An 18,050-nucleotide genomic window follows, 5' to 3' on the forward strand; every position below is an offset into this window, starting at 1 on the left:
GGGCTGAGTGGCAGGGAGAGGGCGGAGCTGTGATTGGTCGGGAGGAGGAAGGATGAGAGGGATGCGAGCATCACGCTTCTGCGCATCCCACACAAGGGAAGTGATGGACTCGTGGAAAATGAAGTTGAATTAATTTACTGCAAAAAATAAAAAAATCAGAAATATGTTTCTAACCAAGACTGTTACAATACTTTAATTATTGTAGTATAGCCTAAATAAAAATAAGTCTAGCCGGTAATTCTCCCATAAATTACCGATAAAAGACACACAAAATTGAACCTGAACTTAAAGTTAGATATACATTTGAATTTAAGGTACATTAAAACAGTAAAGATTCAGTCAAATATAAGAAAAACATATAATTTATCTCCTGTAGGTCTTACAACCATGTGCTGTACATGATAAATGACCCTCCCCATATCTATTATTTATGGCAGATCTTGGGCAAGGCAAGTTTATTTGTACAGCACGTTTCAGCAACAATGCAATTCAAAGTGCTTTACATCATACAAAGAAGCGATGAAGAGAAAAAATGATGACTTAAAGTGCAGTGGCATAATAAAGAATTGTGAGACTTAAGTTAGAGTTACAATTTAGTACTAAAATTAATAATGTTTAAATCTAAATTCAGAATGGTTTTGGTAATTTAGTCAAAGGGAGCTGTAAATAAATAGGTTTTAAACCTTGATTTAAAGGAACTGATATTTGTTCCAGATCTGTGGAAGATAAAAGCTGAATGCTGCTTCTCCATGTTTGGTTCTGGTTCTGGGGACACGGAGCAGACCTGAACCACAAGACCTGAGACGGCTGGGGGGTTGATATGGCAACAACACGTTTCTGACGTATTTTGGTCCTAAACCATTCAGTGATTTATAAACTAACATAAGTATTTTAAAGTCTATTCTCTGAGGTACAGGGAGCCAGTGTAAAGATAAATGTCTGGATGAGTTTTTCAAGGACATTAGTCCTTTGTAATTGTTTTAATGTGTCTCTGAAGGTTCAGCTCTAGATCTTACTCACACTATAATATCAGAAGAAATATTTCATCCATAGTTGAACTGTATATTTTTACATTATAATCATTGAGAAAATAATGATAATAAAAAAGCAACAGCAAGTGAAAAATGACAACTTTATTGTTAGAGAAGAGGAAGGGTTAAATAAGCATTGCTTGTCCCTACTCCTTTTTGTACATTATTATTATTCTAAGTATTATTATAATAATCATCGCCCCACCTCATTTAAATTGTATTGTTTTCAAAAAGGAAATCACCTTTGAGATCCAGCACCAGATTCTAAACAGGATTGCGATCTGGGCTCCGACAAGGCCAACACAGCACCTTTTAGGTTTTGATGAATGATCCCTCAGCAACTTAAAGCTGAATTAGCAGCAGTTATCTTTATGTCACTCCTCTGACTGTCATTACCACCCCCATTACCACTCTTTTTCTCTCCTATGAACAGGCAGGCCCTTTGCATATACTTTGGAGTCCTGGCTTCAGAGACGGGTCTGATGGAAGGACGTTCTCGCTTACTCTTACTGGTTTTTCCAACATCTTTACATTACCTTTAAGTAAGGGTCAAATGCAGGTGTGGTCTGATGTCAACTGTCATTTCGGGGAAAACTATTTTGACAACCTCCTTTTTCACCATATTATGGATAAAGAAAACTGAAATATTTATTTTTCATTCCAAAATGGAACAAATAAGAGACTTTTGTCATGTCATTTTGTCCTGAAATGACCATCTCAGCAAATAACTGCTACATTCAGATGTAGATCTACTTCTGAACGGTAACAACAGCGAGCACTGCAATAAAACTCCCCCTTTAAAAAGCAAAAACACCAGCTGTTTTTGTTAATCTTGCAAGGATTAGATGTTTATCTCAGGGCGTTGCTACCCAGAGAAAAAGAAGCGTTTTGAAACAGTAGGTGGAGCCAAAACACACACTTTCCACATTGCACTCCATGATCCACAATCCCCAAATACATACAAAAACAGAGTGATTTGGAATCCTTAAACCAACATTTATTTCATTTTTTTTAAACTTCATTTAAAAAACAAAATATTTTGCAATATTATATTGTATAGTAAACCATTGTGACAGCCTTTCATGCTTCTTGTGTAGCTTCAACATTGACCAGAATGTTATATTGTATCGATCCATAAACTGTATATCCAACTATAGATCCATCATTGTTTCCAGGGTATTAACGCTCCAATTTACCCGTCCACTTGAGTGTCCATGGTGGCCTTCCCAACTTATGCTCCAAACTAGTTTTACGTCATGTTTTTATTTATTTTTCTGAGTGCACACTCTTCACAAGATGTCAAAGTGTAGGACAGCATCCAGACCCCAGATGCCCTGAAATTAGATGTGTGAATTTATTTGAAACAATACAGCCTGTTCAACTGTGCATCTCTTTTTTTTATAATAAAAATACAGAAAATGTGCATGAACTGTCAGAGAAAGAAACAATACAGGTGTCACAAGAGCTCAGTCACAAGTTAAATAATCTCCTCTGATACCTGATTGGCTAAACAGTTGAGCTAGCAAAATCCATCTGACAAGGTGAAAATAAAATAAAGTGAAATAAACTTAATTCCACACCAAATGAAAGAGTGAAAAGTTTAAATAGTCTCATCTCACGCAATGCCACTTTGCCACCCCTTCCCATGATGAAGCGGGATTGACCGAGGTCTCACCTCAATACAACTACGCTCAAATCAAGCCGTTATTTACAATAAACAAATAATATCTACAGGTGGTATGTTGACACATTGCAACCTAAAAACTTGATGCAAGTTATGATAAGACATGGAAATGTTTTTCTGAAAATTGTTTAGAAGAAAAAAAAAATCCTGCAGGGATGAGGAACAAACTGCTCGATGCATATTGGAGTAACAGGATATCGTCAATGGAAACAGAAACCAAGAGTATGCACGACGCACGCAATACACCGTAGCATGCATGTGTTGCACACACACACACAGACACACACACACACACACACACAGACACACACACACACACACACACACACACACACACACACACACACACACACACACACACACACACACACACACACACACACACACACACACACACACACACGCGGACATTCACTCTAAGCTTCATTCATTTACAGTAATATAAAACTCACTCGAGTGCTGCTCTCCGAACGAGACGACATTTACTGTAGAAGGTTAAATGCATAAACCAAAGTCACCAGTGTGTTTTACTTTTTGCAGTGAAACAAGCAAAGTTTTCATTCACATAAACAGGTACGCTCATATCCACATTCAGCAAACATCACTTGGTTGGTTTTGTTTTATTCTCCCAATCTATTCCTTCCCAACAGAACGTAAAAAGTGCGATGGCACCTGGCGGCGACTCTGGTTCCCGTTGGCAGTTCTCTGGTGAGTATAGTGGCAGTAGTTTGGTGCTGCTTAGCAGCGCCTCCTCTTCAAGGTGAACGTGTCAAGAGGAGAGTTTGAAATGGAAGCATGACCTCAGCTTTCCTACGCATTTACCATTCCAGTATTTTCAAACTCGTGGCCTGTATACCAGATGAGCTAATGGATATCATGATTGTCAACATGGCCATAACGCTTGAGCAGCAATCGATGCCGTCGTGGGACTTTCAGCTCTGTATAGGAACTTTGACCCCCATTAGTGAGACTTAAAGCGGCTTTTTAACCATATCTACCCCAACTTCTCACAACACTCGATGAGATTATAGGAAACACCAACACTAAGGCTCTTAGTAAGAAGCTCTTTATTCAGCACTGACTGAAAGAAGCAGTCGGGGACCAGAGACGTTAAGTACTTGCTGCTGGCCGAGAACCACAAAGTTGAGTAAAAAGGGAACATCTTGACATTGCAGAACCCCACTCATACTTTGCGAAAGCACTCGTTGGGAAAACAATATCGCACCTTACGAGATGTCTGTGAATACAGAGGCGGGAGGAAGAGGGGCTCTCTAGTGTCCTTAAAGCACCATCTCTGCGTGAAAATGGCTACAGTCAAGGTTCTCCTCTGTTCTGTCTCATTATGTACCCACTTCATATGCAGATGGGAAGAAGAGACCACTTGCACCAAGCAAGAAAAGTGTCATCACAAGATAAAGGCAATTGTTGCAAAGCTGGTTTTTTGCACTGATTCCAGCAAAGTCTCCCCGACCCTGGGATCAATAGTGCAGATGATTCCTTTAATTTGTCACTTGTGTGCAGTTTGTGAAATATTTAATGCTCCCTTGTGGACAAATGACTCTCATAACATTGTAGCTTTTTAAGCTGTCGTTATATTGAGGTCAGATGGCGTTTTCTATGTAATGTATTCATGATGTCCTGGTTTTCCAGGAAGCCGGTGTGTCTGGCGAGGGACCAAACTGTGGATACAGGTCACCGTTCTCCACAAAGGCACTGGAGACCGTGCAGAGAGACTCCTAATCGCCAACACATACACAAATACCTGTGTGCACTGTGCCAGTGACAACGACGGTGGGGTGGCGCAGCTTTGACGAGGCTTGCACAATAACCATGACTCAGCATAAAAGCAGCAGACGGTGATACCGACTCAATCACGCCTCCGCTTCAGTTTAGCGCGTGGTGATGTGGGGCTTGTCGCAACGAAAGACAACGGGGAAGGGATCCTAGCAGAAAAACGAGCGTGAGAGAACATGAGGCTACAATTTCTAGCTGGCTGGCTGGTGTGAAGCTGACTTCCTCTCCTGTCTGGTTTCCAGATACTACAAATGGACATACCCAACCCGGAAATATAGCTTTCGTCTTATACTATTATATATCTACAAACAGTCGCTCCGTCTTAAGAAAAACACTTACTAGCTTCTACTTGTGTCACACTTGCGTCCACTGAGATGCGACAGCCATTTTTTCGTTATAAATCACACGCCATTTAACACTTTCCGAAAACAAGGAAACAAAAGCCATACTCTGCTGCTCATAGGCGTGCACCAATACAGTTTTCAGACGCAGCTCACCTCCGAAAACAAGCGACTCACGGGTGGTAAAATGCTTTATAGACATAATTTCTCCATGCAGATGCTTACAAATGTGAATCAATGCATATTAGCCTGCCTGCGGGTCATGTACTGTTTTTTTTTCTTCATAAAATATATATGTGTATATTTGGATACGTCACATTTACTATGTTTTCAAAGGAGATTAAATGGCACTAACACACACAGACACGCTTTGCCACAGTCGTGCTCGGGCTCAGTGGTAAAACCCCTTCTGGTACATTCCGTCTGCTTTTCCCCTCCTGACATCCGTCGCTTCGCACCTTCGTTCAATGGTTGCGGGGGTATGTTGGGTGTGTGTTCGTCGGGGGGGTCACAGTGTGACTGGGGCTGACGGGTGTGGAGATGAGAGAGGTGTCAGCAGTCTGTGTGACGGGCAGCCTCGGTCGCCAGAGTGACAGCCACCACGGGGTAAAAGTAGGTGTCCACAACAACTGTCACCTTAGCAACTGCCACCAAAGGGATGGTCACATTTGCCAGGGTGATGGGGGGGTGGCCATAGCAACCGGTCCGCCGTTAGACGAAGGAGTTCATGGCGTTGACGGGCGACGGGGCCTCCGAACTCTCGTTGCCTTCGTGTGTGTCTTTCTCTTTCTTGCCGCTGTACTGACCGATGAAGGAGCCGTCCTCGTTGAACTGTCCGTCCCCGCCCTCCCCGTAGTCCACTAAACTGTCGTCGCTCTCGTCTCGGCGCACCGTGCCGTTGGACGGTGTCCGGCTGCCCTTCAGCGGTTTGTGGTCCTCTGTGTCACTGTAAAGGGGGGAAAGGAGACATTGGAGGGGACGGTTCACCGCGAGACAAAATCATGCAGTCAGCAGAGCTTCCCCTGCTCCCTCTGAAGTCGTCAACAGTCTGTCTACACAGGCTCCTCAAGCATTTCACACAGTAGCAGTCTGGCTTTTCCACTGCACAAGAACCGCAAAGGCAATCTCAAGGCAGCATGTGTTGCTTTCAGCATCCAGCTGGCTTTAGCTCAAGTGTTCTACAAAAGTAGACGTTAAATAGAAAAAGATTCTTCAAATGCACGAGGAGAGGATGAGGTTACATTCAGCCTCATGTTGCTGTACTTGCACAGTGGATCAGCTCAGGTACATATGTAGGATTATTTTAAGCGTTAGTGCTGGGTTCAAGCCTGGGCGCACTGCTAGAGAGGATTTTTGCAAACATCTGCCGGTCAGTCCTATGCAATATATTCTGAAATGATCTCAGTCAGTATGCTTCCAGTTTACATGCAGTAATCAAAAATGCAATTTAAGAAGCCATCATTATCATTTATACTCTGTTCTGATGTAAAAACACATTGATTTATTAATGGCTAGCAAGCTTCATAGTTAGGATTATCCTATAAATCAGCTATTAAGTTGAGAAGTGTGTATTTTCAGCAATTCAGAAATGCAATTATGGAAACAATTAAATGAATGAATTCTAGAGTCAGTAAAAGCAGTGAAATACAATGCTGAATTTTAGTGTCAATGTCTTGATTATGTAAAAAAATAATGAAGAAGATAGTATAGATCCAGTTTAAACCTGGTATTAATTTTGGTGATCTGATCACAAGTGGACTGGTTAAAGAGGGAAATCAATCACGCAAACAACATTAAGACTGTTTTCCCTGGATTATGTTTGGAGGTTGTTTGAACCAGGGTGGAAACTGGCACCCACCACCCACCAGATAAGGGTCATTTTCTGTAGTGGCAGGTCAGTTTCCAGAACCCACCAGCAACGGTGGTGGGCACATGACATAAATACGAATATAAAAGAAAACTGAGCAATTTTTCATATTCCACAGAGATTTCAGTCTTTTTTTTTCACATAGATATTTTTCGTGTGACACAACTTATTTCCATGGGAATATAATAAAGAGCTTCAAATTCATCGGCTTCTATGAAACTAAAACAAAACAGCAGTCGGGTTTTATCTCTCAAGATAAAAATAATCTGCCATTGCACAGCAGGACATACATGGAAAGAACGCAAGTAAACATAAAGTAAAATGTACATTTAAAAATAATATCTGAGTGCAGAAATGTTCAGTTTCAGATGTCTCATTCAAAGAAAATCTCCTGTTTTTGTGTCAAAGATCCTGATTAAGTTTATCAAGGGTGGACTTTACTCCTTAACTCTGCAAGCTCTGGTTTTTAAAGTAAGATGATCAGATTTTCTGGTTTTTCTTTACATTCTTGCACAGACATTAGTTCAGAAAGCTCACTGCAGGCTCCAGAGCCTCAGTTACAGTGTTTTGCTTGCCTACATGATGACATTTTAAAATAATTCCACATCAGAAAAAGTCAGGGTGATACAGAAAGTACCTATTAACAACTTTTATTTCTTTGGAGATCGTATGAATATTTCTAAAAGAAACAACATTTCTGCCCAGATTGCAAAGATCTACCTGATGAAGAAGAAGGTACTAGCCTGCCAGAAGATCAGACTTATACTTCCTTAAGTGAAGGAAAATGCGTGGAAAATGTTGAAATGAAAAAAATGCAACAATAACTCTGTACCACGGCAAACTTTAAGAAGTGTTTGCAGGATGAAAAGATCAGAACAACAAGTCATCATTTGGCATGGCAGGCCAAAAAGGCTAAATTGGATGAATTTCAAGAAATGACATGAAAAAAATCAGAGAAGCATGAACTTTCTTGGGTTTATGCTGTCTGCAAAGAAACACTAGATCAAAATAAATGGAAGAATCTGGGCTCTTTTTTTTATTTCAAATTTGTATATCATCCAAGATTTCTCTGATTTGAGGATGTACTCATAGTTTTGGCTACTGAACGTCCACTTGTGATTGGATCACCCACGATGCACGTTTATCCAGGCAAAGACAACATTTGACCAGAAGAGATGGGTTGATGTGTTTTTGTCCCTGGCTTTAGTTCCTCTGGAGTTAGAAAGACCTTAAAGGAGTTTCATGGGTTGCGTGAAATGCATGCTCTAGTTTTACCCCATCTCGTCTTACCTCTCCATCGACCTAAACCCCCAAAACAGAGAGATAGAAAAATGCAAAGGGCACATGAAAAGTAGTTCACGAGAGCTTCTTTGTTTTTGTGATTTCTTGTTATGATACAGACAATAAAATCAGTTTTCTAAGAGTAAGCATGCTAATGGCTAGCCTGACCAGCCATACCCACTCAGCGTGACTCTGTTCCAGCCCCGCCTGCTGTTTCTGCTCTCCCTGGGACCAGCTCAGCAACGGCACGTGCACCCTACAACGTCTGGACCTCATCTGAGCAGACATGTAAGGCCCAGACTGGCTCCACAGGGCTGCCAGTCCTGAATACTTTAGCCATGATGAAACCAGGCCTCTTTGAACATCTGTATTGCTCCTCAGTTCTTTGACTTCAGACAGTAAATAACCCTTCTTAGCACTTCCATCAGCTTCCTTTCTCTGATTGTTGAATTCCTATCCAAAGGTGTCCAGAGGCAGTTACTCCTGCATTAGTTGGTGCTGGCCCAGAAATCAAAATCTAGAGGAACCAGACCCATTTGTATCGTAGAAGAAGAAAAAACGATGAGCATGGCTAGTCAGGCTATTGCATGGAAACGCTGAAAATGTAGCAAACATTACACCAAGGCATTTAACCTAGTTGAATTATACAGCTACAAATTGCAAAATCAGATTTTTTCTAATATTCTAAATGAGGTAAAACTGATGATTAAGATGTGCTTTACCGGGCAAGAGATGAGATACCTTGTTAACGCTTGACATTATGTATTTTGTATCTAAAAAAGGCTTCTTTAAAGTTTATTGTTAGATGGTCCATGTGTGGGTGAGCTGCTATACACAGAGTAGTTTGGATTTTGTCTTGCCTCTTTGGAAATGAAGTCTGGTGGGGAAAATGTCTCTGCAGCCTGGTAATATGTTCTATATTCAAATAACCAAGTCAAGATAAGATGCATTTAATTAAACAAAGAAATATCACACATGATTGTCTTCTATGACGTAGGGCTGGGCGATATATCGAGTATAGCCGATGTATCTCGGCTGCTACTCTGTGCGATGTACAAAATGACTCTATCGTGCATATTCGAATATAAATTTTCACGCATTTTGCTTTTAGCCGCGGGCATTAAATTACAGGCTTTTCTCACTCTCTCGTCTCGTCTCTCCTTCTCTGAGACATAAAACAAGCGCACCCTGTTACACATGTCAGTCACGTGCTGTCGTGTGTGCATTATCATTGGCCCCCGACAAGCTGCAGGTGTCAGCGCTGCTGTCCGGCACCGCCGCTCACTTCCCCGCTTTAACTTTAACTTAACTTTCCCAAACTCGGCCCGTTTGCGCCGTGAGCTCATCGGCGCGGTTGCTACGCTCGGCGGACTCTTTTCAAAGCTAACCGGCTTAGTAAAGACGGGAGGGGACGTTTTCTCCTCGCACGACGCGAACGGCTCTCCGGAGAGCGGGGAGCCGCTTAGCGCTACACGCGCAGCCGAGCCTTTAGGCTGATTTATGGTCCCGCGTTACACCAACGCAGAGCCTTCGGCGTAAGTGCGCATCGCCGCGTACCCTACGCCGTAGGTTCTGCGTCGATTTAACGCGTAACCATAATTCAGTCTTTTCTCTTCCAGAACTGAGAAACGTCACCTAGTATTGCTTAAATGTGGCCACATGAAATCAATCACTATCATCGAAAAAAAGTCAAACAACACTATATGACGTCATATTTCTAACAATAAGTGAAAGTGATGCAAATTAAAGGAGGAGAGGATGAAACATTGCAGCCCCTGGCTGCACCTACAATTTAATATAAAGGTGCTCTAAGGGGCCCCTGCTGCTCAGAGCAGCTCATCCTGGTAAAACCAGGTGAAACCTGGTCTTCCTGGTAAAACCAGGACCAGAACATGTTCTTAGCAGATGTTTTTCAGACGGGGAGTCAGAGAGAAGCAACGTGCACTTTCTATTTTGAAATTACACTTTTTATGTTTGTGCCACTCACTGCTTAGTAACTGTTTAATAAATACAGTTTTGGTAAATTTGACTTATTCCCCCTTTTTGCATGAAAGTTTAAAATGAGCATATATTAATACAGTATGAACAAGAATGTTTTAATGTAGACATATAGAATTATCATACTGGTGTGATTTTATGCATCAAAGTGTTAATTCAAGGCTAAGGCAAAATATCGAGATATATATCGTGTATCGTGACATGGCCTAAAAATATCGAGATATTAATAAAAGGCCATATCGCCCAGCCCTACGTTAGACCTTCTGAAGACCACTGCTGGTCGTCTCTCACCTGTACTCTCCAAATGTCCCATCGTCCTCCTTCATGGGCTGGATCTCCGGGTCTTGATGTGCGTCTTCTTTCTCTTTCACTGTGGATCACACATCAGTTTTTGTCAAATTTCTGTCTTTCTATGTCACCGGGCTTGCTCTCAGGACACGATGACACTGCTTCACCTGGGTATTTGCCGCCCTTGTTTCTCTTGATGAAGCACACGATGAGGAGCACCAAGATGAGGAGAGCGATGGCGCACATCAGTCCAATAAACCAGCCCTGGGTGGCGATGTCTACCTGCCGGTTGGGCACAGCTGGACACACAGAAGGAGGCTGAGTCAGTTCCACTGTCAGCCTAAATTTAAATCTCCTAAAACGTGCTGAGGGACATTGACGTTAACAGAAGCTGTAAACGCTGGAATGGGGTTTTAAGATGGGTGGATGTGGAAAAATCATACAGACACTGAAAATATGATTAAAGTAGAGGAACACAAACCAAAAACTGATGGACGATGCATGAAAACACTATCTTGGGTCAGTTTTATTTCTTTATTTTGCTATTTATTCTTTTATTCAACTAGGATGATACATTTTTAAGTGGATGGAAGATTAACCCAATAGTTATTAATACCAAGTAATAGAGCTGTGGGATATTTATATATTAATATTTATGGAGCCAGATCTACATTTTCCTCAAGGATCTAGTTCAAAAACAGGTTACTTTATAATGTATGATTTACAATAATTTAAATTATATGTATATATATATATATATATATATATATATATATATATATATATATATATATATATATATATATATATATATATATATATATATATATATATATATATATATATAATTCCTGCAGAGAACTATATTAAACTTATGAATAACTTTAAAGTCATGTTTAAACTATTGAAATTCCTCCAAATATCTATATTTTAGGGCAAAAAATAATGAACTAAAATGAAAAAAATAACTCTTTTCACCTTAAAAATAAAAATGGTCTGCCCTTAAAAATACAAACGTAAGTTAACACAAGTTCCTGAGGCCTTAATAAAATGTCTCACAAATATTGATGATAATATTAAAAATACATTAAAACAGCTTATTTTTCCAACATCTCTCAGAGCAGCTCGTTTGAGGGGGCAGAGTCAGATGCTCAATTGTTTCCAAACCCTGCCCCCTCCACAGGTTGTGATACTACATGAATGAAGACCTTCAATTTATGCTACCCACTTTTGAGGGGCAGAAAATTCAGAAAAATGTGATATCGGATAGAGATTAAGATAGAGAGGCTTGATACTTTCACTTTGATCAGGGTCTGTGATGTCACGATACCCTGCAAAGACTTAATTTTAGGCTCACGTTGCCCAAGAGAAGGTGAAAAGCTTTTGATATTGCAGAGGTTTTGAGTTGGTGATTACTCAAAACACTCGAACATCTGCATTCAAGAACAGAAGAAGTATTTTAATTGACGTATGTCCCCTTTAAAATGAACTGTTGTCAGTGTGGGAAAGTTATAATCTTATTAAGAGAAATGCGAAAAGGTTCAATACTGAAAGATATAAAGAAACTTCCTCAGTTATGTATTAGCAATAAATTATTAATTGTATACATTAGAAGTGTCCAAATATTTAATGTTTTAAGAAAGAAATTATGTGACTGAAAATAAAAACATGCGATTATTTGCATGAAGCACAAAGTGGAGCCAAATAATCACTAAGACCATTTGCTTGTGTACACCTGCAGTCATCTGTGTAGTGCACCATCCATCTTTTGTATCTTTGACAATATATCTGTGCCTCTCCTCTCTCTGTTCTTCATTCTCTCTGTCTGATCTCTTTTTTCCTGCTCTACCCGGCTGATCTTCAGCAGGAGGTGTCCACTTATGATCCAGGTCCTGCTCAAGGAGGTTTTTCTTGCCACTGTTTGGCTTAAGGTTTTTTTTATCCCACTAAAAGAGTTTTTATCTGCCATTGTTTATGTAATAATTGCTAGGGGGTCATGTTCTGGGTCTCTGGAAATGCTTAGAGACAACTCCTCTAGTAATAGATGCTATACAACTAAAACTGAATTCAAGGGCCTGAAAGTCAATGAACTGTCAAAATTGAACATACCATGTTTACATTATATACTTCATGTAGTTTTTTGAAAAATGTTGGAAATGTTTATCTGATCCATCCATTATTATTTCATGAATCATTCTGGCATTTCTTGAAAATAAAGGAATAAAATAAATCCATAAAAGCCATGCCACTGATAACAACCTCTGAGATGCGCCACATGAACGAGGAAACATTCACATCTAAAGTTGAGGCATTTGATGATGATGATGATGATGATGGTCATGATGATGATGATCAAAGCAGAACTGCCAAAGTAAATAAAAAAAGCATCTAATGTGAGGCATGCTGCCTCACCTGGCACTGTAACCACCACTTCGTTTGTGCTGTGGACCGTCGGCTCAGCTGGGTCTTTAGCTACAACCCGCACCCTATAGGACATCCCCGGCTTTAAACCTTTTATCGTGTGCGAGTGTGTCCCATTTACCAACTCCTTTTTCCACTCCTCTTTACCTGGAATTGTTGCAGTGGATGAAGATAGATTAGCTTTTGGGAAAGATAATTATCTAAATGTACGGCATCTGAACTGTATATTTCATGGATAAATTAGCACAGGCTGGATCGATGCGGTAACACAACAGTCAAGGCATGCACTAATGCTTTGATGTGTAAGATACAAAGAGAAACCTTACTGTTTTCTACAATATATTCCACAAACACATTCTTATGGTGTCCAAATTGTTCCCAACTGATCAGTGCACCGTCCTCTGATACAGACGCGTTAATTGTACCAAAAAGAGGGCCGATAGGGAGCGCTGAGCACACAAGAAAGAGAAGGGAGAAAAGTGTTTTTATTCAAAAGGCATCAATTTGCCAAGTTATATGAATTTAAATTCAACTATTTCTATAAAGTAGTTGGACATCAACACAAGAAACTAACCATATTTCTAAGTTAGATATCTGCTGCAAAAATGTCCTTCTCAATAAAGACAATAGTAAACTGAATAAACTTAATTATTATTACTTAACACCTGAGCTGTTTTGTTGAGAAAAATAATAAATAACCTGTGCCACACAACTGTTGTGTGCCACCTCTGTTTTGAAAGCACGTGCAGTGGGAAACCTGCTCGTTACAGTCGCTGATACTGTGATAGAGTGACTTGGGCCCTAAAAAGACAAGATATTTGACATTTTCTTGCCAAAAACCTGCACTTGTTTATAAATTATTTTGTCTTTCGTTTTACTTTTGTAAAAACATACAGTGGAAAACAGGCTCATTGTAGCCTGAAACACAGCCAGTGATAAGGCAATAGCTCATTTTAATCTGTCTAATTTGGGAAAACAACTGACTGATAAAGAAATTTAGCTTAATGCCGTTGTTATCATTAATTGTTTGTTGTTATTTTTTGGAAAAGACACTAAAAAGTTTGAGACTCACTGAGTTTCCGATATCTAAGAAGTAAAACCAAAGACTGAAGGCGCTTTGTATGCTGTTACCTCTCCCAGATACATAATAGTGAATTGATACCTTCAATAAATAAAAGAACAAGTATAATTATTTTCCTTCATTTCTTTAAAACATGATCTCTTTATCTACTTTTAGGACTTCTGTGAAAATCTCACGTGGCAATGCTTATGCAGGAAAACAGAAAAAGCTGAAGGTTTTAGCAGCACTGTGCATTTTCTAGGAAATTTTTGCAGCGTGACATTTAAAGGTAAGAAACAGTATTTGGAAAAGCAGTTAGGTACACAGGAAGTGCTTGTACCCTTGTGAAACGGGGAATGCAGAGACTGAGTAGTGGGGGAGGTTGTGAGAGGGGGCTCTGTGGGGCCTGAAAGGACAGGGAAAAGAGTGAGACAACACACAAACGTTACTGTGCAAAGACAACATCCTGAGATTCTGAGTGGATTCAAATCCCTGGTGTATCGCTGCATATGGAGAATTAAAACGCTCTGAATCACTACACAGCATCATGCATCACCTGGTTCAAATGTGTCTACATCATTCCATCAACAGATAAATAATATTGTGTTATAATACAAGAACAGAAGAAATTCGCAAGCACCATGCATTAATGCTGATTTAAAGACGAAAAATTAAAAAAAAACTGGAAAAGCAGCTAATTTGATCTGCAAATCTAGCAAATGTTTTTGAAATCGGCTGAGCAGGTTTGTTGGCAGATGCCGTGGAAGTCTAACTCTTAAATCATACTCATTCTAATAGAGTGACATGCATGGGAAACTGCGTTAAATTGGATGTCTATTCTGAGGTTTGCTTTGATTTTAGCAGATTAAAAAAGTGATCATGCAGATGCTTCCAGCAGCACGTGGGGTTACCTTTGCCCGGCCCTACAGTGGGCTGAATACGAGCTTTAAGGAGAAGAGAAAAAGAGAAACAAAGACAGAAAGGGTGTAAGGTGATGTGGGAGGAAGCAGGAGAGCCTCCTCATGGTTCTAAGTCCATAAAATCTGTCACAGGAGCTTTAAGGACATTTTAGAGCTTTGACATTTCTTTCCAACTGGGAGTTTTGTTTATTCAGGTGTAAGTCTATGCACACAAATCTCACCTGTGTCCAAGATCGTGGACGCCTCTTCTGAGATGGATGGGCCCGGGCCCTTGATCGTCCTTGCAGTTAGGTAGAACTTGTAGAGCATGCTGGAGTTCAGGCTGCCCAGGACAGCGCTCGTCTCGTTGGCTAGAAAGCTCATTTCCTTGATTGGTCCAAGTCCACTGGTGCTGTTGACTGTAGGGATGAAGAGAGAGGTCAATGATGGGGGACTAACAGGGAGGATGAAAGAAGAAAGGAAAAAAAGGGCTTGAAGATCCTACCTGGCTGGTAGCTGAGCGTGTATCCTACAAGGCGGCCGTTGTTGTTCGCCGGCGGGCCCCATGCCAGAGTAAGAGAGTCCAAACTGTAGTCGACCACATTCAGAAAAGTAGGAGGTCCTGGCACTGAAAGCAGAATCAAAATCCTGGTCAGGGACTATCGGACTGATGTGAATTAATCTATGAAGCCGTGGAGTGGAACATGCATCTGTGAGTCTTATTAGGGACGTTCCAGTGTTTCAAGATGGTTTAACCTACACAGATACATGCTAGGTTCTCCACAGTGGTTGTTTTGAGGAGTAACTAGAGCACGTACAGCATTTATAAAACACTTACTTTAATTCTGGTACAAAAACATGCTTCAGTTTTACATCTACATCAGGATGCCAGGAAGATTTATATATTAAGCAGGAACAATTAAAGTCTGAATTATTCTGTCTGTGAGCATGTTTCTCAATTTCTTGATTTTAATGTGAAAATAAAAAAATATGATTTAACTGTATTTATGAAAACGTACAGAAAGTAGCAGAGGAATTATAAACTCTAAAGGGGTTTTATTTTATTTTTATTTTTTTAATCTGCACTTACTTGTTTGGGTTTTTCAAGTCACTACCAATTCTGAAACTTTATTTGTAGCGACCTATTTATTTATTTATTTTATTTATTTATTTATTGGCTTTGTCTCGAACACAACAAAACCCAATCAAATTAAAAGCATCAAAATATAAAAAAAAAAGCAAAACAATTTAACAGTCTCATTCAAAAATAAAACACACAGCAAAACAATGTGTTCAAGAGGGAACAGGAGGAAGCAGAATGCTTATTTAGTCCTGTCCCTTCCTCACAATATCATATCATATACAGTATAACCTATAAAAATTAAATAAAATTAAAAGAAAGAAAAGAAAAGAAAGAAAAGAAAAGAAAGGAAAAAGACAAAATAACAAAAAAATAAATACAACACAAACAACCAATAAGCAATATCAGTAATTATAATCATAATTGAACCGGTCTCCTACAATATCCTAAATTCAAAAGTCCAATCTCCCAGTCACCTCTACAATGATCCACGAACAGCCTTGAATGCTGGCAGTTATATTTGTATCTTATATAATCCATCCACAATGAACAAAATAATAATCAAGAAATACATATGTAAAGTAAATTACTTTCTTTAGAGGTCCCCATTTTTATACTTGTCAAGAATTGCTTTCTTGTATGTGTTTTTAAATTGTATGGAGTTAGTGCTATGTTTGATTTCATCACCGACCTAATGTTGGTGTGAACATTTCTAATTCAGATGTTTTGGGTACCAGCATAATACTACAGAAATGTAGAGATGTACTACGGTATTTAAATACTTGTAATAAGAACACTTGTTCTATTGTTTCCTCTCATGCTTTTATATCATTCAATTCAAATATATGAAATGAATAAAACTTGGATCTGACTGATATGACACATGGCTTTTCTTGAGACCAACTGACAGAAATGTATTGTTTTAACTGAGAACTTTAGTCCATGCATTATATTTTTATTTGTTCCTTCCCAGAAGAAGGGAGCTTTAAAGCCTCAAAAGAGGGGAGTGAAAAGGAGTCAAGTAGGAGATTCCGCCTCCTAAAAACAGCTGCTATGAGCACAGCTGTAAAGATGGGGCTGAAAAGGAAACTCCCGTTCTACATCTCTGTGATTGTTTCACTCAGACATTTCACAGGCTTTGCATTCAGACTTTTGAGTATTGACTCTAAACCTGCAGCCATACACACCTCCCTCTGGGGTCTCAAATGTCTTGCTGAGGCTTGAGGGCCCTTCTCCTTTGTTATTAAGAACTTTGATGAAGACATTGTAGAGACTGTAAGGCTGAAGGCCCGGCAGCCGTCCCTCGCTACGGTTCCCACTAAAAGTTAAAGCTTGCTGCTGCTCTGCTTCCTCCGCTGTTTCATGCAAACCACGCTCCCGACGGTAGTACACCTTGAGGAAAAGCACACAGAGTTTGAGTTAAGCTTCACAGTCAGCAGTTTTGATGTATTTTTCACTCAAAAACACTGTATTATTTTCTACAACGAAGGAAATTAGTATTCAGATTCACTGTGTAAAATGATGATTTTACACAGATTTTTCACTCAAAAACACTGTATTATTTTTGTACAACGAAGGAAATTAGTATTCAGATTCACTGTGTAAAATGATAGAACAAGCAAAAATACAAAAAAATTATAGAGGCAATTGTATGTGTTTAACACACTTGGAAGTTTTCACACTCATCCTGAATGAAAGTGGCCGTTGACTACCAACAGGGACAAGAAGAGAAATCAAACTGCTCATAAAGAGGTACCGTGTATCCTTGCAGTTTTCCTCGGACAGATGACAAAGAAACAGGCTCCCAGTGAACTTCTGCTACTGTGCTGTTATGAACCATGATGTTCACGCTCTCAGGTGCGGACAAAGGAACTGCAACAGAGATAACGAAATGTTAATCAATGTTAAATACACTCTGCCTCACCAGCATTTCTAAACAAACCTGATGTGGGTTTCAAGGTGGGATTCAAATATGGATCATTAGTGGGTTTGTCTGCAGGTTACATGGTGCTGCTGCTGGTGTTTACCCATAACAACTCTGAATAGGACTTACCTGGTTCTCAGGTGGAACTCAGCTGATTCATTGGGGAACCAGTGATTTATTACATGTGGCTAACCCCATGGCAATTTATCCCACATGTATCTCTTATGGTTTCACCTAATTGCTCACCATAAACTTCCATTTGGCACCCGGTCATTGGTCAGAAGGTCATTGGTGATTCTGACAAAAGCAGTTTCATAATTGTGTAGTGGATGATAGCCAGATTGAAACTGTTTGCACAGATTATTGAGAGAAAGATGATCG

General features: G+C 39.8%; 1 protein-coding gene across 14 annotated transcripts in view; it reads right to left on the reverse strand.

The window, feature by feature from the left end:
* Positions 1-1,942: 1,942 nt before the first annotated feature.
* nrcama (neuronal cell adhesion molecule a) overlaps positions 1,943-18,050 on the reverse strand; it is an 88,723-nt gene continuing 72,615 nt past the window's right edge. For 7 of the 14 annotated variants that reach the window (XM_061715009.1, XM_061715005.1, XM_061715003.1 and 4 more), the window contains 11 exons: positions 17,502-17,617; positions 16,933-17,137; positions 15,170-15,292; positions 14,907-15,083; positions 14,677-14,709; positions 14,106-14,171; positions 13,032-13,154; positions 12,697-12,852; positions 10,452-10,583; positions 10,288-10,366; positions 1,943-5,796 (listed from right to left, as the gene is read on the reverse strand). In XM_061715009.1, coding sequence (XP_061570993.1) covers positions 5,562-5,796; positions 10,288-10,366; positions 10,452-10,583; positions 12,697-12,852; positions 13,032-13,154; positions 14,106-14,171; positions 14,677-14,709; positions 14,907-15,083; positions 15,170-15,292; positions 16,933-17,137; positions 17,502-17,617 — 1,445 coding nt within the window. In that variant the 3' untranslated portion in view covers positions 1,943-5,561. The remainder of the gene's footprint in view (positions 5,797-10,287; positions 10,367-10,451; positions 10,584-12,696; positions 12,853-13,031; positions 13,155-14,105; positions 14,172-14,676; positions 14,710-14,906; positions 15,084-15,169; positions 15,293-16,932; positions 17,138-17,501; positions 17,618-18,050) is intronic. The other 7 variants (XM_061715014.1, XM_061715012.1, XM_061715013.1 and 4 more) reach the window with 3 other exon arrangements.

The sequence above is a fragment of the Cololabis saira genome, chromosome 23 (genome assembly GCF_033807715.1).
Source record: "Cololabis saira isolate AMF1-May2022 chromosome 23, fColSai1.1, whole genome shotgun sequence".
Lineage (NCBI taxonomy): Eukaryota > Metazoa > Chordata > Actinopteri > Beloniformes > Belonidae > Cololabis > Cololabis saira.